Below are 27,318 nucleotides of genomic sequence, written 5' to 3'. Positions count from 1 at the left end.
CTAACAAGTTGTGTGGTTATTGGTCCAGTAGTTTATTACATAAACATGTTGACTGACAAATAAGAGCTGAAAACATAACCTCCTTAGCAGAGGTAATAAAACCTCCACCCATTTATCAAGGAAATGTCACCAACATTAATAATACTTAGAAACACAACAGGAAATTAAAAGTTGAATGAAATGTTTCTAGAATATCTAAATAGTTGACGGGTAATTTTCTGTTGGTCGACTTATCAATTCATTTATTGAAAGCTCATTTCCCCCTGCTACTTAGTCTATAGGGTTTTCATATTGTGTTTTATTTACATTGTATATATTGGTGTATTTTTGTCGTGCACTGGTTGCTGGTTGTACATCAAATTGCCCTTAAAGGATAATAAAGACTTTTATGGACAACTTTAGTTAATCACAAGCTGAACCAACCAAGCAAGGGCAGCAGAGGAACCCAGCAGCCAGCAGGGGGCAGCCTCCGGACATCACATGGAAACAAGCAGATGCAGAGAAACTACTGGGTTATTCTCTAACAATACTTTTTTAAAGCATGTTAAATCACCCAGTATCTAAAATCAAAAAATATAAAAGTAACTTTTAAATAAGGCTGTCAATGTTGTAGCAAAGTAGAAAATATTTTCAATAATTTGTGCATCTACTTAGAGCGCTTAGTTACTTTAACGAATTATCAGGTGGTGTGGCCTAGTCGGTAAAGTCAACATTCTTCAACAAGATAGTCCTGGGTTCAAACCCCAACATCCATCTTCATGCTGGCAATATACTGAACTCTTGAAATCAGCAGGATTTCAATCACCTATTATTAATAAATATATTATTATCCTGCGCAACGGGCTTCTGCGCAGGATATGCGCAGCTCGGCACTGCGCAGGATGTGCGCACACAGTTTTTTTTGATTAATTTAATTAAATTTAATTTCTTTTATATTTAATTTAATTTAGAAAAATTAAATTTAGTAAAAATTAAATTAAATAGCCTGACCCAGGTCCTGTGACCACTGGTGTCCTGGTTTCACCCATGGCAGCGTAGTGGCGTGGGGCTGGCTCATCCCTGTGGCCCAGCGAGCGCAAATCTCCGCGCTGGTTCAGGGGTTAATGATGCTGGTCTTCACAGGTTACTGACCTACGCAAGCCTGTAGCCGCGTTATTGCTTTGTTTTACATTGCATGTGTCACGTCATGATAAATCGGTCTCTTGTGCCGCCCTCTCGGCAATTGTGCGACCTTAGGCAACCGCCCAGGAGCCGCCTCTGCCCTCTACCATCAGTAATGTACTGCGCATTTGATCTGAATCACAATATAAAAAAAGAAAGTGATGGAGTAACTTATGCAATTAAAAGTGAGAGTGGAGTAGACTGGGTTGCCATCTGCTCCGGCCCCATCCTGTGTCACTCTACTCTTCAGATCCTTTAACCATTAATCATTCATCATCTCTGTACTCCCCCGGAGAGGAGACATTCAGCGGACACAGATGAGACACTCAGCGGACACAGAGGAGACACAGAGGAGACACATCCACACACGGAACCCTCTGCAACACACTGGATCCATTTGGAGAGACTTCGTCCAACAGGATCCATCCCTGTAACACGTGTAACAACACAAGGGGAAAGTAAAGAGGGTTGACTCCATCCAGGTGGATCCCGCCTCTTTACGCACGATGCTTCCTGCAGTGGAGGCCGCCAAGATCTACCACACCAACTACGTGCGTAACTCGCGCGCCATGGGCGTGCTGTGGACGGTGTTCACCATCACCTTCGCCGTCATCACCGTGGTGGTGTTCATCCAGCCGTACTGGATCGGGGACAGCGTGAACACGCCGCAGGCCGGGTACTTCGGCCTCTTCCACTACTGCATCGGGAACGCGCTCACCTCGGAGCTCACGTGCAAAGGGAGCGCGCTGGACTTCGGCTCCATCCCGTCCGGCGCCTTCAAGACGGCCATGTTCTTCGTGGGCATCTCCATGCTGCTGGTGGTGGGCAGCATCGTCTGCTTCAGCCTCTTCTTCTTCTGCAACGCGGGCAGCGTGTACAAGATCTGCGCCTGGATGCAGCTGGCCTCCAGTGAGCGGCACAGCCTCAGCACACTCTGTACATACACAGTGTTATAAGATAGATATGCTGTCAAAAGTTTCCATGATTCTCACGTAAAAACAGGTCACACATCGAGGCCTCTTAAATGAAATGATCAACACCATGTAATGCATTTTAAAAAGACCATTTTTATTTCTAATTCAAGATTGTAAAAACACACAATCTTGTGTGTTCATGAACAACAATCAAGAGAATACTTACAAATCTAACAGAAGACTATTTCATACCTCAGAAGGTTGTATTTTTGTTATTTATTTTTCACCACAAACGTTGAGCTTAAACAAACTTTAGTTGGAGTCAAAGATAAACAATTCATTCACGTTAGTTAGAAGAAATACACAAATATTTGACTTTGCAAATATGTATAAATGGCACTTTTGTTATAATTTTTTTTTTTAATATTAAAATCTTTACTTAAATAAATGGTAAACAAAAAAAACGGTGTAAAAGTGACCACAGCTGTTAAAAGTTGAGTGGAAAGAACAATAGTTATTATAACCCATCGTCTGGAATGTTGTCAAGTTGAAGTAAGAAGTTGCACCGAACTGAAAAACGCATGGAAAGTATGACAGTACTGCACTGAGAGGATATCAAAGAAAGGCCAATTAACCGAAGCCGTATTTCTGTAGATTATCTAGCAGCGTTTCAGTTGTTGCCTTGAGCTCACAGTCAGAAGTGAAACCTGATTCTGAAACATGATGCAGGTTGTAAACAGATGTAGTTGGAAGAGAAACAAACCTCTAACAAATAACGAGCTTAACCTGGAGGAGTGCTGTTACACCTGCTGTGTGTGTGTGTGGGGAACTTTCACTTTTAGATCTTGAGGACACGTTTGCAAAGTGAGGACATGTAAAAAACTTACAGGAATGCCAGATGAAGTTCAGGTCTGATGTCTTCTGTCAGAGCTTGATTTAGATTTAAAGTACAGACGTTGAGGGGTGTCTTTCCTTGGGAGGTGTTGAAGTTCTTCTTGGAACATGTTGCTTCACGTATCTGTTCAGTTCAAAAGCAGAATCCTGATGTGTCATCGTTTAACTTCCCAAAGCGTTGGTAAGCTGAGAAGAAGCTGAGAAAGTGAGTGCGATAACTTTAAGTGGGTGACTGAGGATAAGTGAAAGTGTGTGTGTGTGTGTGTGTGATACGACACAAACACACAGTCAATAATGGATGAACACATTCCTCTTTCTGCAACTGAGATGTTCTAGAGTTGCTAAGCAACACCTCACCTGTGTGGGTGTGTGTGTGTGTGTGTGTGGCTGAATTAGTGTAGTGCATACATTTACCTTCTCTGGAGGCTTGTTTGTTGATTCAGCTCAGGAGGAGGAGACAGTTGTTTCTGATATTTCCCATTCACATCACCCAGTCATGATCCATCCATACCACTTGTCCTTTGAGGGTTGCTGGGGGTGATAAATGTATAAAACATTTTCTGCAGGTCTCCCTCATTTAAATCCTTGAATGTTAGTGTATAAAACTCATTCAACACCTAGTAAAGACTCAAAAGAATGTCTGTTGATGGAAGTAACATTTTTAACCAAAACCAAAACCCTTTTCCAACCCGTGCCTCCCTCCCTCTCAGGTACATGCATGGTGATTGGATGCATGATCTATCCTGACGGCTGGGACTCGGAGGCGGTGAAGCGAATGTGTGGCCAGCGGACCGACAAATACACCTTGGGCAACTGCACGGTGCGCTGGGCGTACATCCTGGCCATCATCAGCATCATGGACTCGCTGGTCCTCTCCTTCCTGGCCTTCAGCCTGGGCAACAGGCAGGACAAGCTGCTGCCCGAGGACTTCCAGGTGGAGGGGAAAGGTACGGACCGGGCTAAGGGAGGCTGGAGATGCATGCAGGGTGGAGGATACAGGGCGGATGAGGATTTTTAGACAAAGATGCAAGAGGAAGGTAATATTTGGACCCCAGGGAGTTAGCGAGTGGAATGGTTTAAGGTTTCAGAGAAGGTGGTGTGAGAGTTAACTGCTTTACTACGAGGGGACATAGGAAAAGGGGCTGAACAGCCTTGAACCTCTAAGGACCTCAGTGAAAGTACTGAATCATGGAAGTCTGAATAAACAGTCTTAGTTTAGGGCTCACTGGGAATATTATTTTATTAGGGTTAAGTCTATACAAAACAAGGTCTATTTTGTAGACACGTTTCAAATAGTGTTAGAATTTAGTCAAGAGTGTTAATTGAATCCTTCTCATTAAGGTCAGTTTGTTGTGAGACATCAAAAACCTTTAACATTGGTGTAACTTAGGCAGGTGCACAGTACATGCTGAAAACACTGCTCACTCTGTCATTGTGTGAACTGATGATTTCACTTTATCTTTTCTCTCCACCACAGATAATGCATAGACGCAGAGACCACCGATGAGACAGAAACTGCTGACTCATGGGATTCAAAAGTGTTCAAAGTCTTTGATCGTTTTTAAAAAATCTATACGTGTCAATTTTGTCTCAACAGTTTGTCAACAGACATTTAAAATCATGGTCAGTCACCGGCCTCCTCTCGCTACAGCCTCACAGCTTAACATTGTGTCTATGGCTTTTTAGGGTAAAAATGTTTCACATATTCAATGTGCGAATATGTAAATGGAGCTTCAAGTTATAAATTATAAATATAAAGCTTCTCCACACTATCGAATAAGTACTCGAATGTGGTGGCTTTACTGATTTGAAAAGTGAGAATGAACATGCTTATTGTTATTTATAACCATTTATCTGAACATGCATCATTTTTCAATGACTTAACAAACAGCACATATTTTGACGGGACATGTTTCCATAACCATGTTTCAACACATCTTTAAAAAAAAAAAAAATGTTTTACAATATGACTATTGCTTAATGTTGATGTCCTCTCTCCCAGGCAATAACCTGGTAATTCTGATGGTGCTGACAATTGAAATAAACTGTTATTATATAACTGTTACTTACATCTCAATAGATACCATACTCCTAGATGTTTTAGTGTAAGTAAAGGAACGGCATGTTCCTGGCATTTTCAGAGATACGTTTTCACAAATCTCTATTTGATATAAAATTAAATCACTGAATGCAATCCTCTTACACTACAGTGGCGATACATGAGGCAAAAGCAGTGCAGATAGATCTTGAAAAATGTTTATTCTTATTACCTACAGAAAAAATTGACAACAAAATGAAGAGGGGAGACATGGAAGGGAGAGATTTTGTAGAAAAATAAGAAAAATGGGTTCGAAGCCTCATTACAGCATCAATATTAAATACAATCGTATTATCCAATTCATCACCTCCATGTGCAGTGGAGACAGTGGAAGCTTAACTTTTATATGGCTGGAAATCACCTGGACATTCTTTTAAAAAGTATCCTAAAAAAAAAAAAATGCTTTACCGTTGTAGCTTCTGCCGTCAATAGTCACTGCTGAGGACCTCCTCCAGAGAACACCGTACAAAGCTAACAGTGCCAGTAGGGAGAGATTAAAGGCCGTCTCTTTGGTACACTGTTCACACAGGAGGAGGATACCACGGACTGTCACTGGTAAAATGGGTTATGGTGTATGAAGCAACTATCGAGAAGTAAAAAACGATCCAGGTATGAAACAGCATCCAGTGTACCGTCTTTTGTTCATGCATGTGGCAAACGAATCGCATTATATTGTACCAGGGTGAAGCTGAATTGAAAAAGAGTATCTATAACAAGTCCTACGATACGCAGTGTGATTTATGGATGAGACGTATGTAACGTACGCTTCCTACTCCGGTGCTGCTGTCTGTATACAAATGTACAAAAGATTCTTGGGGTTTAAGCTAATTTACCAGTGCGGAGAGGGTTACTAGTTGCTCTACATGCCTGTTTGCACTATGCAGTTATTAATTCTGAGCACTTTGCACACAGATGACAGCCAAAAGCACAAAAGTTGGCACGGCTAGCGTGATGACTGGCAACCAAAGATGGGTCTAATGGGCTAATCGATGATCAGAATGATAACAGCATGTGGCTTTCATGGCGATCTTTGTTTCTGTTGTTGTAGACAAGTGCAAATTTATTTTAAAATCCAACAGAATTCATTATCTATAGCTAAAAGTACAGAGAGTAATGTGCTGCAGAGAAAGAGCTGGAGTTAGAAGCCAAAAAAAAAGAGAAGCAAAGTCAATGAGTCCCCTGCAGCAAGTGAAGAAAAAAGACCCAGAAATATAGGGAAAGGCCCTCAAGTTCCTTCTATAACCAGTGTAATCCATAACAGGATAAAGACTAGGAAGCAGTCTTCTTTTAGCTGTTAAGATAATTTCAAATGTGTGTAGGGAGCCTCGGAGATCCATGACAGGAGGACGCAGGCGTGATGAAGGCTCTCGCAGACACTAGTGTGGATTTTTCAAGCCCAGAAACTTTAAGCCTAATGTATCCCCATCCCAATCGGAGGGCGGCCACGTGCACAAGTGGCCTCTAGGATGAAAGCCATGGGTGGGAGAGGCACTGGGCCGCTGTCGCTCTCCTTTCAGACACCAGGTCCAGCATGGGCAGGAGGAAGGTGCTGAACGAGTGCGCCTCCTCCTTCGTCCACTCGTACTTTTCTACCAAGACGTCCAGCAGACCCCACGGCTTGAGCTTGGTAATGTGACGCAGGTCACCTGGGTGGAAATAATCAAGTACACATGTGGTATTAAGGGTTTTCACAGGTATTATATAATATACAAAATACTGGTTTGTGTAATAGTGATTTGGGTTGAAATAAATCAACTGGAAAAGTGAGAATGAACATGCTTATTGTTATTTATAACCATTTATCTGAACATGCATCATTTTTCAATGACTTAACAAACATCACATATTATTATGGATTATAAATAATTTGATTTGCAAGTTCTGCACTCAAACCAAGCAGATGGCCGTTCCCTTAAGACATCAGGTTTAATATGATGTGCTTTACAAGCTCGACAATCAAACAACAGCTGAAAACATGTCAGGGATCTTTCCTGTTATAATTTCTTTTCGTAATAAACAGATGTGGAACAAATCAGACCGTGGTGGAGCACCACACTCCAGGTAATTAATGGAAAAAACTAGCTCCAGCAGGCAGCTGGGGGAAGGGGCGGGTGTGTTTACCTTTCTTGGTGAAGAACTCCTTGGAGTATTTTCCTGCCAAGATCAGTTTCCGGGGAACTTTACCGAGCAGCTCGATGATCAGGGCTATGTGATCTACGGGGATGCAGAGAAACACACACACGATGAAACACCAAGGTAAACAAGTATTCCACTGAACTAGATTTTCATGGGCTCAAATTGTATTTAAACACTAATATCTTGGGTTTTGAGTGAGAGACGTTATTAGGGAAACAAACACTAACCTTCATCTCTAGAGTAGTCTTCTCCTGAGTGGGGTTCAAACAGATAATCTCCAGTGGCAAGTTCAAAAGCCTAAGGACAAATCACACATATGCACTATAGTAAAAAAAAAAGACATGTGAAATCTCTTTGTTATTTTGGTTCTTCTTTGTTTGTGTGCGTCTTGTCTTTAGATTCATTCTGACATGACACAGACACTGGATAGTGCAACCATGGAGCACAGTAATAGTGTCGGAAACAGGTCAAACTATCATAATACAACCATATTTGATTATGAAAAAGATCCAAAGACGGAGCTTTACCACTTCCTGTTACATTCAGTGTTTATGCCATGTGCCTTTACATTTCTACAGGAGTGTTAAACGAGTGCATGTCTTGTCTTACCATGCAGGCTGTGCTCCAGATGTCAGCTGGCGTGCTATAGCCGGCTCCCATCAGCACCTCCAGAGAGCGATACTGCCTCGTCTGGATGTCGTCTGTGAAATGTTTGTTCTGTGAGAAGGAGACAGAAATGTTTGGACACAGAACAAAAAATAAAGATGGTGTTTTGACACTTGTACAGTCAGATCTGAAGCAACGGAAAATGTTCACAATAAGCAAACATTTCAAGAGCACTTTAGTATTAGATAAAAAGTTAAAATGTATATTTGCACTTACGACCCAGCAGGCGTTACCAAGGTCAGCGATCTTAACCTGCACCTTGTCGGCATTGATGGGCTCCAGGGGGTTTACTAGCATACTGCCTGATGCTCCTGTTAAAGAGGGTAGAGGGGAGGGAGAGTTAAGAAGAATAACCCCCAAAAAATGTAGACGCATGGAAGAAGCAGACAGACTGAATCGGACTGAACTGGGACCAGCGCACTGCACCTGAAAACTGGGAATAAAATAGAATCCCACCTCTGTCAGAGAGGATGCTGCTACAACAGATTTGAGGGTTAAGGAACTTTAACCAGCATGACACTCATTAGAGTGCAAACCTCCGTCAAGGCCCAAATAATAGTCCACTTAATGCCAATCCAGCTACATCCAAATGTAAACACTAAAGCAAATATCAGTTGCCTAAATATGCCAGATTTCTTTTCTCAAACAAATTCCAGGAATTATTCCCTCCTGGAAATTCAACAGGTCTGTTGAATTATTTTATAATGAGACTGAAAACAAGTTCTGTCCAATGCAAGTTTGCCCATCTCATGTCGCCTATAATTCAATAACATGAAATATCTAATATATGTTATTACCAAAAAATCAACACAATTAATACAAACTGATTCATAGCATTATCACAAGTTAGGATTTTAGGTTTAATGTCAGTTTGAATGTATAAATAATTTGATAAAAAAATATATAAATAATATAAAATTAAATACGATAGTTTACATAATACAATTAAATTGCCAATATACATATATGTACATGTCAAACACTTAAAACAAAGTATGAAATGAATCTACATAGTTGTAAACAAAAGGAAAACAAGGGTTTCTTTTGTAACTAACCGTTCTGACTGTTCTCGTCTTCTTCCCTTTTTTTCTCCCCTTGAGTGTCCATTTCTTCCTCCCTCTTCTCCTCTTTCTCTCCTTCCTTTATCTCTATAGTGACAGAGTCTGGGCTGAGGGAGGCGGGGACCTGCTGCAGGTCTGTGTCCGGGTCCTCAGGTGAACCGTTGCAGGTCTGATGCTCTTCTTTGTTGCTTAATTTGTCCTTGGCCTCTGTGTCGTTTTCTGTTTGGTTTGCATTCTCTTGGTCCTCCTTCTCCTCTGTTGACTGCTCAGTCTCATGAACCTGGCTCTCTGGGCTGGCCTCACCCTCCGGTTTGGAAGCGATGCCGTTGTAGTTCACGTCCATCTTGTTCTCGCTCTCGGCCAAACCCTGTTTTTGTTCGTTTCCTTCTGATATCTGTGGGGGTTGCTGGTCGGGAGACGTGTCTGTGGCAAAAATGTACTTAGTTTAATTCATATCACTTCATTTCAGATTGTTTAAACCATAAAGTCAATAACAACATTTGAACTAATAGAAGTTATCCACCTTCTGAATGGGAAACGGGATCTGGTTGTTCACCTGTGATGGCGTGGTTAGTGATGTCTTGCAGCGTGGTAGACGTGGACAAGGTGGCCAAGGAAGTCGTATCCTCTGTGGTTTCTGTCGTCGTCTCTTCGTCGTCATCGTCTTCACAGCCTTCAAGTGTATCTCCTCCCTCCATCTCCTGGATCCTTTTCTCCAGCAGCTCTGCCTGCTTCTTTTGCTTCTTCTTCATCTTCTTCTTTTTGTTCTTTGACATTTTGGCCATCTGGGCGAAGACGACAACAGAGTGAATTTGTAGAACGACTTGATTTACAATTTTCACAAAGTGTCACATTGGAGAATTTGGTTTAAAAACATTACTCACTGGTTTGGGTGGTGGGGCTGTACTCACTGTGGGAAACAGGACAAATAAGAGGATTACAGTGGTGAACGGCATACGTGTCGCCTGTCTATAATTAGTATTCTGTTCGGGTGGCTGTGTTGATTCGCACCAAGCTGTTTTAATAGATTATCTCTGCAGCAGCACCCAGCTCAGCAAGAGTCACACACTCCTCTGAGCAAGCTGGTAATTTCCATAAGAAATCCAGTCGTGACTCATACTGTCAAACAGCTAAAGTGCTCCTCTTTTATTAGAAACACACACGTGCCTTAAAGGGATAGTTCAACCAGAAATGAAAATTCACTCATTATCTACTCACCACTATGCAGGTGGAGGTGAAGTGTTTGAGTCCTCAAAACAATGTAGGAGTCCCAGGGGTAAACTTTTAAGACAATTCTGGTCAATGGTTACTCCTTCTTTAGAAGTTATAACACAGAAAAACACAACATACGTCCATACTGCTCGTGTGGTGGCTGAATGCCCCGATATTCATATTCAACTCAAAACGGCGTCATTCGCACCGTTGTTTTAAACCTCAAAGTCGTTTGGAGTCGAATATGGATGTCGGGGCTTGCATACACTTAGATGACACCACACAAGGAATATGGAGGCACTTTGAGTTCGTTTTTTTTTAAACGTTTGAAGAAGTGGTCACGATTGACTTAAATTGTGTTGATTAGGCTACTACAAAGTTTACCCCTGAGACTCCAGAAGTGTTTTGTGGACTCCAACACCCACCCCTCTGGTGCAGACCATCTACAGGTGACTAGATAAGAGTGAATTTTTCCTTTTTTGGTGAACTATCCCTTTAAAGTCACAACCCTCATGTTTCTGTATGATGCAAGTAACACACACAGTGGTGGAAAAGCCTCTTACTCTGGCTACATATTGGTTTTCTCGCCCAATCTAACTAGAATTGATTAAATCAAATGTATAAATAGTATCAGTCAAAGCAATACTTATTACTATAACATTTCTACTAAACCACTAGAACGCAACAGACCTGCTGAGAAATCTAAATGGCAAACGTCTCTTCTGTCAGCAACACGCCGATAAAGCCTCTAAAAGTTGCTTAGTGAGAAGCTGAGGAAAAGGAAAAGTGGTGACCTGCAGAACCCGAGGGAGGTGCGGCGCCACTCTTCTGCCACTGTGTAGCTTCAGCAGCCATTTTCTTGATGTAGGGCTCGTTGACAGTCAGCAGGATGTTCTCTGGTTTGATATCCGTGTGGATGATCTTACACTTGGTGTGGAGGTAGTCTAAACCCTGCAGAACCTGCGGTGCAGCAGAGATGCATAATCAGCATACAGCTATTTTTCATGCGTCTCCTGCCATAGTAAAAAATTGAAGAAGAAGCCGTAGGACAAATCCACTTGAGTAAAAGTACAAAAGATACGGTCCTGGTTTGGTCAGTAAATTAGTTTGTGTTGCTGTGCAGTACCTGTTGAATGATGCTTTTGACACAGGGCTGGGGCAGGCCTTGATAATTTGATTTGATGATCCACTTCAGAAGGTGATATCCCAGCACCTCAAATACCATGCACACATCTGAGGTCACACACAGTCAAGGACTATTCAAATTAATATATCGGCTAATGCACCATTAAAAACATTCAATTATTTCCTGATCAAGGGCCAAAATTATGTTTGCAGGAAAGCTGATTTAAGTGCAGTTTGGTACTGGAGACACAGATATTTACATTTCCCAGCTGCCAAACCTGACACAGTTAAGTTTAGTTGATAAAAATGATTAACTGACCTCATTGAGTTTCTATAGACACACGTCATTGCTGATACCATCTCCAGGTTCATGCTTTGACTCTCAAGCCCTATCAAGATATTCCATGCCTGTGGACATGCTTTCAACGGACATCACAACAGTTCCCTTAAGATTCCAGAGAATGAATGGGCACAAGGGATGCCATGGTGTGGACATTTTCCCACCGTGTAACAAACTTGTGACAACTCAACATTTAACAAGACCTATGTTTGTTTGATTGTTTTTTTCTCTCTCCCTCCCTCCCTCCCCCTCCCTCCCTCCCTCAGGCAATGTTTTAAATATCTGAGACAACAAATCCTCATCTGGCTACTCTTCTGGGAGAGAAAGGGATGGCGCAACTGTTACAGCATCAGAGAGACTGTTACACTTAAAGACGACCACTGCAGTGAAGTAGCTCAATGTCACATGAACATCAGTGGCGGTAAGTTTGAATTTGGAGAATGTAATGACTAACACTGTAGTTAGATCTTGTCAGTACTGTTTGTATTCAAACCCAATCATTCTTCTGGAACTCTTCCTGAGACGAGTACATATTTGAACATGATGCAGACAAATACGGCTTTTCATGCACAAAAACAATAATTATAATAATTTATGTGCAGCCTGAGATGCTGCAGTCATTTCCTTGTAATGTTCAACACCCAAGTAGTTATTTGGCCTAGTTATCATGCATCCCAGACATCAAACTGAGACAGCAACAAGAGGAGCTGGAACGACAACACAAATTAAATTGTGGTTGTTGCCATGTTCCTTTCCTTCGTAGAATGACAGCACCACAACGAGCCTGAAAACAGCTTCAAACTTGTTTTTTATATATTTTTTAAAACTGTTAAATGTTTGATTCTCAAAGAGGATACGAGTTCCATTCATGCCCGAAATCTTGAAGTCATCTAGAAGCTGCACCACTTTCTCTCTGTTGGGGTCGTTGGGATCCGTGTTCCTTACCTGCCAAACACACACAATGGTATTTTGAATAAAACTTGTAAATGAGCCAGAGTGGAAATGTACGTATCATGATGGCTGTGTGCTTTTACAGATTTGAGCAGCTTGATCTCATCCAGAGCGGTCTCCGTGTAATGCTCTGCACTTTTTACAACCTTCATGGCCACAAAACGCTTCTCCCTGAAAAACACACAAAATGCAGTCAGTCATTTTTCTCATCACAACAAAGTCACTGGCAGTATTATCAGCCCTATCGACACATATATCCTTACAAATCTTATGTGAGGAGCCGACTTACTGGATGTCCCAGGCCAGCCACACCGTGGAGAAGTGACCCCAGCCCAATTTACGGATCACATGGTATCTCCCATTGAAGAGATCTCCGATTTTCACATGGTGATATCCACCTACCCAAAGACAGACAGGCAGTTTGTACGCATCCAAATCATTTAAACAACGTTGTTTTTTCTATATATGAAGCTGGGCTACAAGAGGATTTTATTCAAGAACTATTAAACATTAATATGCACAGAGATGTTTTGCAAAAAAACTGTATTAAAAATCATCTGTCATTATCTGTGTATTATCACTAAATTCATGCTGATACAAATTAGGATAAATTATGTTTCATGTCAGTGCCCTAATAACATAATATTCAACTGTCTATAATCTGAAGATTGAAGCAGTATGGGAGACTTCCTACCCCTGCAGTAGTCGTTGGGGTCCTCCTGCTCGTCGTCATCAGAGCCCAGGATCTCCTCGTCCTGCTCTGGGAGGGGAGAGTCTGCCTGACCCGACTGAGAGCCGCCACCACGACCATGAGGCTCTGGTCTGAAGAGAAACAGAGAGAGGGATGGTAAGAGAGATACATTTTTTTTTTTTTTTTTAAATGGCAGAGGACCATAAAATAAATGTACTGACCCGAGACTCAATTTCAAAAATGTGGTTTCTATGATGGCTCATTTCCACAGGCAAGACACTGCAGCAAAGAGCCATACAGTGTGCTTTAATCCAGAGGAACTCATTAGAGATAATATTAGATAAGGATAAACTCTTACTTCACAAAAAGCGCAAGTAAGCAGAGATCAGGAGACTGTTTAACATTTCTGTGACAGTTGTGTAAGCACTTAGGATACACCTTTTTGTCCTGTTAAAAATGAACTTTTAGCCATGCCCCCATAACTATGCACTGATGCACCAATGCAATAATAGATGCTACACCAGGACATTAACATTGAAGATCAATTAATATCCAGGCACTGCCTCAGCACTATTTACTAGTAATCACAGTAAACATAGCTAGGCAGGGGAAACAAACAACCTTTTACTTAAGTTAAACATTTCAAGCAACTTCAAGAATAAAACTGCCAAACTTAAAATCAATTTAAAATATATGTGCTTAAATTTGACAATCTCCATGAAAATCAATTTATAGGTACAATAGCATAAGTAACACAGAAGTCATAGTGGCAGCTTAATGTGGAAGTATTTTATCAACCTTTTTGAGGATTGTGACATCCTGAAGATGACAGACAGGAGTATATCTATGAACAAGCTCCTCTTAACACATAATCAGCACTTGGGGTTAACCCATTTCAACAACTTATTAGTTTACAAGTGTATTTAGAAAAAAAGAACTTTCAACATTTTGTCTTTGTCTGTACTAGTGCAATGCCCATTCTAAAACTGCCTGTTTGGAATGGGCTGTGTACTTGGCCTGTGGTGATGTTGGTTGCAGCTTTCTATCTGAAACTGTCAAACCGACCTGCAGCAGTAGAGCTGCGGCAAGTGAGGACCTGCTGCTAGACTTAGTCCATAGAAACCTGAAGCTGAGCCACTGCTGCTGCATGAAGAGCCGTTAACCGGTTTAGTGGTTGTAAAGCGCGACATGAACTAGAACCCTGACCTGGAGAATCAGTTGTTGTCTCTGTTGTCGTGATTGGCAACATCACTTACGCTGATTAGTCCCAGATGCAGCTGCTACAGAGCACTGGTCACCTGTAAAATCAATGTTTATTAATGTTGAACTCATTCTGTCCAAATTGCACCAAATTTGACCCTGCACTTCCTTGGGCCCTTAGTGTGAAGGCAATGAGCTGAATGGTTCTGGAGAAGAACACAGATTTCTGCAATTATTGGATAGTCTTGCAGAAAATGGACTGTAAGCACTGCAGGTGTACAGGCTGACACAAAAAAAAACCCGGAGAACAAAGTGGATCAGATCGGCCAAGTGGCCTGATTTGAAGAGCTGCTGCAGAGCAGAGCCATTTCCACCTCCTCTTCTCTCCAAACATATAAATCCATAGTTAAGAAACAATATCAAAACACAGTATCCGATTTATTTTGCTACATTTACAATTTAACTCAGCCTTTTCTACTTTAAAGTATCATTATGAACATTATGAATCAGAAATTAAAGTTAACTTTGAATCCGCATTGTCAATTAGTTAGACATTAGGAAAAAGTACCTATGGCTGGTTCAGAAAGAGAAGTGTGGAGCGACATGTTTTACTTCAAACCCTAATACTGAAGCTGGAGCACCACCACAAAACTACACAGCATCAAAGCAGCGGGACGCCTTCCACTAAGATCTTATTTCATTAAATAGTAATTGTTGATTATTGTTGATTAACTAATGTTGATTCCACAGTGCTTAAATGAGCAGGTTGTGTTGTGCGAATCTGAACATGACGGAATAAATTATTAAAGTTGTCCTCTGGTTGCTCCTAGAGGACAGCTCATTAGAAGGTAACAAGAATAAAGGTTTGTTTCCATGAAAATACCTCACATAGGATTTAAGCTGGAAACTTAACAAGTGAAACAAGCCGCTCTGCAGACGGTGAAGGTGCAGCTCATCACTACAACCACCACAGAGGAGAGCACCCCCAGGTGCTGTCCATGGTGCTGAAAGAAGAGACGGCACTGTCGCCGTCTCTGACCAGCTCCACGCCACACAGTGACAAACACACATAACCAGGAAATTACATTGATGCCCAGTGGCAGACTGCTCACATCGGGAGCACCAGGACATTTCCCAGTGGCCTGGTGGTCTATTAGATCTGCCTTGAACTGATAACTTGACCAACAGTAATATACAGTGTTTCCGCTACGTATACCTATTGCTGCTTCAGAGTCATGGCAGACACACATCACAGAGCGGTATCCTTGAACCTTGCTGTATTACCCTGCAGCATCTGATCCCTCATCACTGCCTCGCTGACCTGTGCTCAATTTACACAATATCAATGCACACCATTCGCAAAAATATTTGGGAGACATATTTAAACAAATTCTAAAAAAGGTCCAACATATTGCATGGAGTCCTCCCGCTACAAACGACGCCCCGTTTATCCGTGAACATAAATGTGAATTCAGCAGGTTTTTATTAAGATCAGTTCAACGTGTGAGTGATTAGAAAACCGCAGTTTCTCTCGTTGACAGGCTCTGCGTAATCTGCCTGGATGTAGTGTCACTACCGGAGGGGCCACCTGGATACGTGACGTCAACTGCGACTCACATAGCAGCCAAAGAAATTACAGCTCTGCTATCTGAAATTGTTGTAGAAGCCATGCACCTGCTTCTGATAGTATAATGAATAGTTGTCGGTGAAATGTAAGGTCGTGATCTGAAGAAAAGAAAAGGTGGAGCAGAGAGGGAAAGAATTAAGAAGGCAAAAGCTCTTGCCTGAGATGCAGCTAAATACCGCAAAATAAGAGACATGGTCCAGGAAGTCAAGTCAGTCAAGTGACTCACACTGGACATTAGTACTGCAGTCAAACCATTACACGTATTACACTGTGTGAATAAACCTTATACTAAAAAAAAAAAAAAACTTAAATTCAAGCAACAAAACAGACCCTCAATGACAGATCACCACCTTAGAGTCTCAGTCTGACAATATCAAAACATTCGATGTAGATTTCAAAAGTAAAAGCCCCTTGAAATATCATATATTCACATTTTGGTTGTGTCAACAGAGAAGGAGCTTCTTATGGCACTCGGCAATAATGACCATATTGAACAGATGGCGGAGGGCAGTGAGTTACAGAGCCGCCTACTTGTTTACTAGTCTGGTGCTTTGCGATAAAAGGATGGCCTGGAAAGGAGTCAAACTCCTGGCCTGAATTGTTGTCCCCACTGGTGACACATCTCAACTCATCAGACACAAAAAAACTAGCCAGTGTCCCCTGTAGGCCAAAAAGTTGATTGCACCTTCATTAAGCCCACACACAGACACATGAGAAAGTACGTTGGCATTTCTTCTCCTCAGTGCGCAAGTTACTTGATGGTTACACAATTATACTTATCTATTCTCATTACTGACAGGATAGAGTCAGCATAATAACATCAACGCTAAAAGCAGTATATAAACAAAATCAAGGCTAAATAAAATACAAAATCAAGACAGATAAGTTAGTCTAATGCAGTATTTCTGTGCGTTCAGAATTCTTTACCAACCGAACATCACAAGTTCTCAAAATGTCCTAGTGCATTACCGCAGACAGCTGATCATGCTTCACTGTGGAGTTAAGTAAGGTAGCATCCAGACAGCCTCCAGCAAGAAGTCCTGCACACCAGACAGATGTTACTCTCAGCAGCACCACCGTCTTTCCTTACATCCTAACATGTCTGAGACAAACACACTCTGGTCGTGCATACAGCAGTCCTGCGTGCTTCGCATTCGGATGTTGCGTTTCAGCTTGACCACTGATGTCAAACAGAGAAACACTGGTGATGGTGTTGAAAAGGATTTGGACCTAATTAAAGCAAGTCACATTATCGCCTAAGCTATAAGAAGGCCTTAGCAGCTGACTTTGCCAGATACCTTCTTAAGAAAACTGTTTACAGAGAAATATCAGTGCTTCTCTAACAGTCATTTGTTGGCGAAAACTAATCAAAAACTGACTCATTGGTTTCGACACTTTGTTGTGATCTGCTTGCAAACAACAACAAAGTCATAAGGATTAGCATGCCACGCTAATCAGTTAATTGGCTTAACACTGAGCAGAGGGACCACTTTAGTTGCATCTTAGCAAAAACCAATGCTTACAAAGCTGTGTCATATTTACCCGCCTACTGATCTAGACTGTTAGTTACTGTTCCATGTGGGTAAAAAGCATTAGAGTATTGATCTGAGGTCAGAGGTGCAGAGATTAACAAATGAAGTAGGCCATTTTCTTCTGTGACAATGAGTTTTCAAATTATCAAAAGGTATCATGTTTCTCAGAGTCGGACTGATACAGGACTTTTGATGCAGAGAACACGATCAGCGTTTGACGGAAAAAACTGCAACGTCTGTTTGAATATCTGTCAATGTGCGTCACAATCGACAGATACATCTGTCTGGTTCCTGTGTGGGAGGAGTCCTCCTCTGAGACGAGAGGCTGAAACAAAACGATTTTGATTGTTCATTCTGTGATGGGGTTTCTACATTTTCACTCATCTGCTGTTAGGATTTTCTCTCCCTTCTTAAAAAGATAATAGGTGTTGCTGGAGTGGGCATGCTAAAAAAATGCACCCTGCTCTACAACAACACAGGATCAGGTTGTAGATATCTTGTTTTAGGTTAAGTCTTCACTCTGTGAAGGAGAAGAAGTAACACAACATGTGTTTGTTTTCTTGGCTGCATACACAGTGCTCAAATCTAGCAGTACCTGGGTCAATCTCCTCTTGTCCGCATCCTAAGTACTACAAAATTGTCAATTTCCCTCACTGAACACGCTCAAGCTTTAGAGTATCATCAACTACAATGAAACATAAAGCTGCTTTCAGACAGGAACATTTACTGAATCTGTTCATGTTATTCCTAATGAAAATATAATAAGTAGGAAAAGTAAGAGGAAAAAAAGAGAAAACTAGCAGATCCTTACACCTTACTTCACACAAAGAAGACCAGAGCATTTGCATGTATTAATTAAATTTGGCAAACAACTATGTTCATTTATGCATTCTTGTCATTGCATTTAAATGTATCTTTGTGTTTGGGCTCCTGTACATTGAACCTGCAATAATGACAACATATGGCTTCACGAGTGAGATGGTGATGGAGATATACATTCTGAGTATATTCAGTATATATATATATATATATATATACAAACACAGTGCTCTTACCTGCAAGATGCACGGAGGGTATCCGTGCATCATGCAGGTGGGATATATATATAAATATATATACTGAATATACTCAGAATGTATATCTCCATCACCATCTCGCATATGTTTTTTATTATATGTTGTTGTTATTATATATATATATATATATATATATATATGAAAGAGACTGTTATACAATAAAACTAGAACAAAATATACAGTTTTCATAAAAAAATATATTGGTAACCTGAATAATATACTGAAAGTATTTTACTACCTGAAATCACACCACAGTTCTTTAATATTAAGATTGAAATGTCAAGTTTGTCATTACAATCCCTGTGATAGGTTGAAAACTAATATGTGCCCCTTCGATCCCAGGAGAAGGACTCGCTTTAAATATTGTTGCCAGAATAAGCACAATGTTGACTGAGTGGAGAGCAGGAAATGAGATGGAGAGACAGAATGGTGGAAGATGGAGGGACAAATGTCTACATGGATGAAAAGAGGCAATATATAGAGAAATGCTAAGGAAATGTGCATGACATTAAACGTGACTTTAAAACCAAGAAGAGCCTTCCTACATTTAAAACCAAAACACAAAGGATGATGGAACATTTCAAGATCGTTGAAATGTTCTCTCCACTGCAGCAAACCAAGACAGTTCTACGTCCTCAGATGAGAACATGGACACTGACCAGGATACTTCAAGGACTTTTGCTACACTAAAGACACCAAGACATAACTCACAATAACCTGCAAACGTGTCACACCTGCTCCCAAACACACACAGTGCTCTTACCTGCAAGATGCACGGATACCCATGGGATGTGATGCGGGGAAGGACAGGAAAGGAGAGTGTGCAGGTATTGGAAAAACACTCACTCCATCCACAATGATAAAAAATGATGGATGAGAGAACGAAAGCAGGGAGAGGGATGGAAAGAGAAACGTGGAGAAGGAGAAAGCGAACAGAGTTGATAATTGATATGCAGAGATTATAGGAGGTAGGTGGAGGCAAAGAGGAGAGGAAAAGAGGGGGGTGTGCACAGAGAGGAAGAAAACGAAGAGGAGGAAGACACTGCTGTAGTCCTGAAGCGCAGGGCACCGCTGCACAATCATCGACACTCACTTTTTTCTCTCACACTCGCACTCTCTCCCTCCCTCCCTCACACTCTCTCTTTGACCGAGAACTCTCCTTGGCTGTCTCAGCCTCTGGCCCAGCCCCCTTCACCAACAGCTGGGACGTGATTGGGTGACGCAACCCAGCACTGCATTGCAGGTGAGGGACGACATCAGCACCCCTCTCCTCCCCCCTTGTCTGACCAAAACAACACTGTTCCCTCTTTCCCTTCCTCGTCTTTCCATCATCATCATCACCAACACCACCTCCCTCCTACACGCCTGCCATTCCATCAGTGCTTCACTCATCAGTTTATTTTTTACAATGAAACAGCACTGCTACTGAGACTGTATGCGCACTCATTATTTTCCCCGCTCAAAACGATCAAGATCAATTATTAATGATGTCAAGCATGAATCAAAACATACAGAAAGTCTGAAAAACAAGGTTCCAGTTGACAAGCGTGTCCCAGACGTGGGTTGTTCTACAATCTGTACTTGATCTCTATCTGTCAAATGAAGTTGCACATTGGATCAGCTTGAGGGAAAAAAAAAAAATAAAAAAAAAAACACCCCGAGTGCCCAAATGGTTGACTGTCTCCTCTACTGAATCTTTCTGATGTCACACATTGCTTCATTTATACAGTGATTTATTAATCAAAAGATTAATTTCCCCTCAGAATTTAATAAGTTGGCCTTTAAACACCAGGAAGGTGTTTTTCATCACTTGCGGTGACTTGGGAGTTACCCTGATTTTATTTTGTTATCAGTGATTGTCATCTAATCCCTTTTTAATTGATGATATTAATTATACTTCAATATCACAGAACTAAATTTTCAAATGATAAATGATGCCATTTGTTTTGGGTTTGCATTGTTTGTTTCCAATCTGACTATTTGTTAGTCATTACATTAATATGATGTGTCTGTGTGGTGTTTCTGATGCTAGAAATGGAGCCTGATGGTCAGAATGTTTGTTCATCCAACATTTCAGCAAGCCTTGCAAATTTAGTGTGGATATTTGAGACGACAAATTAGTAAAAAAAAAAAAAAATCAATGTGTTGCCGTCAGTCTCATTAGATTTCATTTGAATGTTTTAATACATTTTATCTGGACTGTTTGTAGCAGCACACTAGTGGTCATATTCATACACCAGAGGATATTTAAACATGTCACATGTGCCTATCAGTAAAAGATAGGCGCAACTAATGCAATTATTGATGGCTAATTTCTATTTATGAGGGTCAGGGTTCTGGTGTTGTACATTTCTGCTAACTGTCAAATCTTTTAAAAAAAACACAGTAGACCCATTGAGATTGTTTCTAGTGAAATATGTCTACGTTTATGAACTTTATGAATAAGTGGCATTATATCTGTTTAATTACCAAAACCTAACTTGAAAAGTTGTAAACAAACAATTTGTATCTGTACTGATTTGATCTTAATTGATTTTACGTGGTAGTGCTACAACCCGGAGCACTTTTTCTCATATCTCACGCGTAGATGTTAAGGAACTCTATGTTTGAATATTATGCAACAACAACAGTGATCATCAGCGCACCTCTTAACGTTGAACTACCACATTTACGATCTTTGTGTCCAACAGAAATCCCCAGAACAGAAGTAGCGTAGCAGCATAAAAAAAAAGGGTTTGGTTAGAGGGTAAAAAATCCACAGCTGTATTATTTAAAAGTTGTGTGTGTTTGCCACATTTATTTATTCACATCTGTGACAGCACTTCCAAAGCTCCCTTCTCCTTACACCAGATTACAACTGGCTGCAGTTTATTCTGAACAGATCGAGTCAAAGATGAAAACATATAAACACATCTGGAGGTTGTTTGCTGGCTTATTAAATGAAAGGTAAGATATTTGGTTATGTATTAAGAGCAGGCATTTTTCATGGCAGACGTTTAAACTGCATAGCAAGAAAGCAGTTAAATAAATAACATTAATTACAACTTATTTTGATTTAAATGGCCCTGTTTAAGTATTTAAAAAAAAGGGCCCATTGTAGGGTAAAGAAAATTATAATTTGTATAATTTAGATGATTAGACACTAGTAAAAAAAAAATTTGAGTATTTTATATTCAATTTCTGCCAATAGATCCCTTTCACCTAAATCACCTAAGTCCAAAAATAACTCCATTGCCAAACTTTAGCATAGTCCCTGACTTGAGTTGACATACAGGACATTTACACCGCCGAAGCCCTTTTTAATTAGCTGTTAATTAAACGGTCTTCTCCACAAGGAGCTTGATGAATGGCCGCTCTAAGTGAAGACCTGGGCCACATTTCCCTTCAGGCCACTTTACGTCTCGATCACTCCTGCTGACATTACAAAGTGTCAGTGTCTCCTGGTTTCTCTGGGCTGTGTTGTTTCCACACCTTCAGCCCTATCTGATCTCAATGGTCAAATGAATGAGGGCACAGAAGAAGACAGGAGCTCTTGGGATGGAGGGCGGCCAAACTTTACATCATCCCCTCCCTTCAGATCAAATCAATGCAAAGTGAGCAGCAGAATCAGGCAACAGTACTAGGTAACTGCACCGAGGGTGCAATGCACACAAACTGTTGATGAATGTGCTCAATGGATTTCTCTTATGTTACCAACACCTGCTAAAAGCACACGTGTTAATGTGTTGCTCATGATCTATGCACATGTTAGATAATAGCATTAACATGTTAAATTAATGGTGTTCTCTTTCACTGGGCTGTAATAAATGAAAGGTTTGTACAGGGAGAGCTGTGTCTTTCATATACACAGTAGTCCCCCTGAGCAGAGATTGCATGACTTATACAATAGAGAAAGACACATTCACAAAGAAGACACTACAGCTTTGTGTACTACAGCACCAGTAAAGCCACTACAGGTTTTCATTAGTTCACTAAATCAAATCTTTCTGCATAAAAAGCTGAAGCCCTGACATATTCATCCCCTGAAGCAACCTGCCTCCTCTTCACAATCAACACACATATTTACGTAATTGTGCCACTGATGTGATGGGAAAAAGAGAAAACGGCAAGAGAGAGAGATAGGACAAAGAGCTGCACATGATAAAAGATTTGATGGGTTATATAATGAGCCGCAGCTACGCCTGTGAGAGAAGAGGAGGAGATGAGAGCAAAATAATACAAAAGAGAGCAGTGGTGCTGGAAAATACTCTGCAACACTGGCTACTCCTCTTCAGCCTCCTGGGTACACACTGAGTCCTAACATTACATCTGAGGCCCAGAAAGTTACACAAACACCTAGTTTCATGTTTGAAGTGATGCAGAAAAATATGTGATGCAGTGAATGCAGGAATAAACCGGGTGGGCTATGAACCAGAGAGGGACATCATTCACGTTCTTGCTTGCACACAGGCAAACCAAAAGCAACCATGCAGGCAGTCAGGTACACGCAGTATAGTCAGCATCTGCTTCTTAATCAAGTATAAATCCAGTCATCAATAAGTCAGCCATGCGCAGTGTAAACTGGCCGACACCCATCACCACACAACCAACAAGCAGAGCAGACCACATGACTGACATCTCGTAATCGTTATCAAGCATACACAGGTGGAGTGCTGCACTACTCACTTGCATGTGAGGCCGCTGGCCAGCTTCACCACGGCGATATTGATGGAGAAGATCCAGTCCAGGAGCCACATGACCCAGAGGCCACTAACCAACTAACTAACTAACTAACTAAACTAACTCAGCAAAGGCAAGTGGCACGTAAATAGTTGTTTACGGCTGCTGGGACCTGCTCTCCTCTCCTGTGGCTCTTCAACCGAGCAAAAGGCTACAGCATGCTCTCTCAGCGCAGCAGCCACAACGAAGTGACTGACACAAGAGGGTGGGAGGGAGAGAGTGTGTTGGGTGGAAGGGCAAGAGAGGGGGGAGAGAGAGAAAGAGGGGAAGAGCGAGAGAGTTGAGGAGTTGAGTTACGCTTGGATGCTTTCCACTCGCTTGATGGTTACAGACAGAAATGATGCATTCTCGACTGAAAGCTGCTGCACTGCACCACTGTTACTGTTGGTGAACATGAATAATGATAAAAATAGGGAGGTAGGTTATTGTAGTTTGGCCGGATGATCAGCAGGGTCGGCAGCTTGGGCAGTGACTGAGTGGAGCACAGTTTTATGAATCATGACATTTTCAAGATTTCCTAAGTATCACAGTAATCCGGAGTGAACTGTGTGCACATCCATGCGTAAACTGCAAAACAGAACTAATAGCTACGTCAGCATATTTTAAATGGTGCCATTACAGAATGTAATAAATTTGAGGGTCCCAAGTTGCAGTCCACAGCATATCTCACTGAATCCAAACAGCCACAGCTTTATATGGTACAATTACTGTATTTAAATGTAACTGTTCTAGTCTTTTTCATTAATCAAAGCACTTTACAGAAAAAGTCACATTTCCTCATTCACTCATTCATACAGCGCTACTATACACTGCACTTTTTCACCATTCACACATCGCCTAGACCATCAGGGGGCCATCTAGGGGTTGAGCATCTTTACTTCAGCCTACAGGGGCCAGGGATCGAACCACCAACCTTCTGGATAGTGAACGACCCCCACTTCACCACAAGAGTGGCAATAACATAATATATATAGACACACACTTAATCATGATGATTATCTACCAAAAAGAAGTAAGAACAACAGTTGTGATAAACCAATTCACATTCATTTCAAATACATATTTTCTACGCTGCTGGAGGTTGGAATGTCACGGAGTTAATGGCCATCAAACAGGACGGACCCTAAAGTATGGTGTCTGGACTTGAGTCCGAATTATTATTATTATTATTTGATCGGTTAACTTCAAATGAATTTGTACCTGTAGACTGATCAGCCACAACATAGGTCAAAGGTTTCAATGCTATGGCAGAGCAGTGTATTTTTGAAGCCACGAAACAACATGACCAACAAAATCAGTTTGAATCACATTACTGATGGTTCAGAATTAAACAAGTTACTAATATTAATGTTGTGGCCAATCAGTGTATATAGATATATATTGTTTAAGGAATTCTCCCAACATTTATATAAATATCCACTCATACCAGCTATAGAGACTCATAATGAACTATTTGAATAATGTCAAATTAACCCCTAAAAATACTTGATAGACTGATTATTTATTTAAGCCTCGGAAAACACATTGAGGAATAAGACCCTAATTTACAATGGTGCCGAGGGTACAATGAACAGTTTATACATTGAGAAAATAAATAAATAAATAAGAATGAAATAAATATGCATATATACATATACAGCCCATACATGGGCTCAACTTGAGCCCATTGTAAGTGTATCCCAGTGGGCTGCAGGATTCCCTTTTTACCTATGTTTAAGTTAGATCAGGGCAATGCTCATAATCAATAATCAGCGCAATCTATGTTTTGATCAATAGCAACACAACAGAGGTTCAGTTTATATTGATTGTGGTTTTGTGTATGCATTGTATAGATCGACCTCACATTTGTAAAAGGTTTGCGGTTTATTCTGTGTTTTTCATTCTCTCCTCATAAAGAAGAGTTTAAATCAACAATTTTGCCTCAGGTGAAAATGTCAGCCTTTAAAATTAAGCGAAATAACAATAATTAGCATGATACTTATTGTTAGCCCATCCGTTTGCTTTCTTCATCCCAAAGAAAAGAAACACGTGGACTGATAATGCCATGACCCTCTGCTTTAAGTTTCGGGAGGAAATAGAAAAAGTTAAGTATCTTCATCTTACTTCTTTCCAGGCTTCCTGGGCTTTGTCCTCTTCTTCCTCGCCTGCATTGCGAGCACTGCAAAGCACAGAGAAAACAGTGTGAACCGGACTGAAGCGAAGCTCCACGCCTCACGTGTGGGTTTCAGTCCGGACCCCGGGGGGTCGGGTTGTTGTTTTTAGGACTATTTCCTTGTTTTGGGTGAAGAGGAGCCGGGGAGCCTCGGGCTGCAGGTGTAAAACAAACAAACACGCAGTTCCAGCTTTCATTAGCATCTCTCAGCGGCTAGCGTTAGCAGATAGCTGGAGTAATTAGCCTAGGCGCTGTGTTACCTCAAATAAGAGCCTTTTTTTTATAGCCGTCAGCGGCTACGGTAACTGAAGTGTTATTCAGAGAACAGTACGCAGTTTATTGTGTGTGATACAGGTCCCCGGTAGAGCCTGTGGTGGTTCTACGGACTGTGCCGGTCACTTTTGACTCTGGATGTAGAATTTGGCGCAGACTTGTACGCGGACAGATGCTAGTGACGGCTACAGCTAGCTAACTGTTTCCACCCACATACACACAGAGCGGAGCGCATGGTCCACTGTTACTTTTCACCCACCGACCCGACACCGGTGTCACGGGCGAGACGACAATGCGTCGATCAGAGGAGTGTCCCGAGGAAATGTAGGTGTGATAGAGGAGCTGTGTGGGAAACGCGTTGGGCTTCAGTTAGCAACGTTACCTTTTCTTTCCATGCTGGTTACCAGTCAGAGCACAAGCTGCCTTCACGGACCGTCGGGAAATATGGCAACTAAATAATGCGCGAGATGAACACGGCACCAGAGAGAGGCATGGCCTGTAGGGGGCGGGGCGTGCAGAGAAACGGTTTAATCAGCTGTCACACATTGTGACATGCGATGGTCTCTTTAAGATGTTAAATTCAACTTTTACACAATAAATTTAGTTTCCTCTAGTTGTTTAGTAGCTTCAGAACTTAGAGACATGGACAAAGGTATGTGAGAATGTTCATCACCACATTGACTTGTGACACTTTCATATCATCTGCACACTGTGTAAAGAATAATGGAGTGTTTTGTTGGATACATAAACTGAAGCTGACATATAATATTATCAGTAGAATGTTTATTTCATTTTTCCTCCCTTTGAGTTTGGGTCATCCTAGAAGTTTCTCTCTACTTGTGATTTACTGCCACCCAGAGATCTTACACTATTATAATCATCATCATCATCATCATCATAATATTAATATAAATAATTTAGGAGGCATATTCCAGAATTTTTTTCATGAATGTTTTTTTAGCTCTATTTTTATTACTGTTATTTGTATAATTCCTTCTTTATATGAACCATTTGTTTTCTATTATGTGGCACTTTGCATTGCAAATTGTAAAGTTATAATAATTATATTTATAATAATAGTTTGTAACTTTCTAGACAACTAAGGACACTTTATAATAAATGCTTGGTAAATACATGAATGATCAAACCAAAATCAAGTGTTAAAATCAGATTAGGAAACAAAAACTGCTATCAATACAAAAATATGAAAGGAAGAATCAAAAAGTAATTCCAAGGTTTGTCACAGGTTTGGAATCAAATAAACTACATCATGTAACTTAAGGTAAACTCAAAGGTCAAAATCTGATCAGTGAGGGATATATATACCATATTATGTAACAGATGTATTTTTCAGTAGTGAGTTCAATCGAGTCCAGCTGGCAGATGTGAAGCACCTGGGAGAGAGAAGAGGGAAGAGCAGCTGAGGAGCAGTGCAGGACTCAGGAAAGGGTGTGTGGATGGAGAAGGTCCAGCAGGAATGGGGGAGCACG

General features: G+C 41.0%; 2 protein-coding genes across 6 annotated transcripts; one reads left to right on the top strand and one right to left on the bottom strand.

Annotated features, from left to right (window-relative positions):
- The first annotated feature begins 1,544 nt into the window (after positions 1-1,544).
- On the top strand, positions 1,545-4,553 carry lhfpl5a (LHFPL tetraspan subfamily member 5a). The gene is made up of 3 exons (XM_062398294.1): positions 1,545-2,070; positions 3,680-3,916; positions 4,447-4,553. The coding sequence occupies exons 1-3, from the start codon at positions 1,668-1,670 to the stop codon at positions 4,455-4,457; spliced, it is 651 nt and encodes a 216-aa protein (XP_062254278.1). The 5' UTR covers positions 1,545-1,667; the 3' UTR covers positions 4,458-4,553.
- A 656-nt stretch (positions 4,554-5,209) lies between these two features.
- On the bottom strand, positions 5,210-26,318 carry srpk1b (SRSF protein kinase 1b). 5 transcript variants are annotated; one of them, XM_062398290.1, is made up of 16 exons: positions 26,211-26,318; positions 25,507-25,561; positions 13,253-13,380; positions 12,848-12,956; positions 12,642-12,729; positions 12,465-12,552; positions 11,269-11,375; positions 10,937-11,102; positions 9,815-9,840; positions 9,454-9,715; positions 8,925-9,353; positions 8,086-8,180; positions 7,813-7,920; positions 7,431-7,500; positions 7,189-7,281; positions 5,210-6,713 (listed from the first exon to the last, which is right to left on the bottom strand). In XM_062398290.1, the coding sequence occupies exons 1-16, from the start codon at positions 26,221-26,223 to the stop codon at positions 6,529-6,531; spliced, it is 2,022 nt and encodes a 673-aa protein (XP_062254274.1). In that variant the 5' UTR covers positions 26,224-26,318; the 3' UTR covers positions 5,210-6,528. The 5 variants fall into 5 exon arrangements, with proteins under 5 accessions (XP_062254274.1, XP_062254275.1, XP_062254273.1 ...); XM_062398291.1 differs by lacking the exon at positions 26,211-26,318 and adding an exon at positions 26,088-26,107; XM_062398289.1 differs by lacking the exons at positions 25,507-25,561; positions 26,211-26,318 and adding an exon at positions 23,350-23,479.
- Positions 26,319-27,318: the final 1,000 nt, after the last annotated feature.

Source organism: Platichthys flesus, chromosome 2 (genome assembly GCF_949316205.1).
Source record: "Platichthys flesus chromosome 2, fPlaFle2.1, whole genome shotgun sequence".
Classification (NCBI taxonomy): domain Eukaryota; kingdom Metazoa; phylum Chordata; class Actinopteri; order Pleuronectiformes; family Pleuronectidae; genus Platichthys; species Platichthys flesus.
This window is presented reverse-complemented; position numbering and strand designations above follow the sequence as displayed.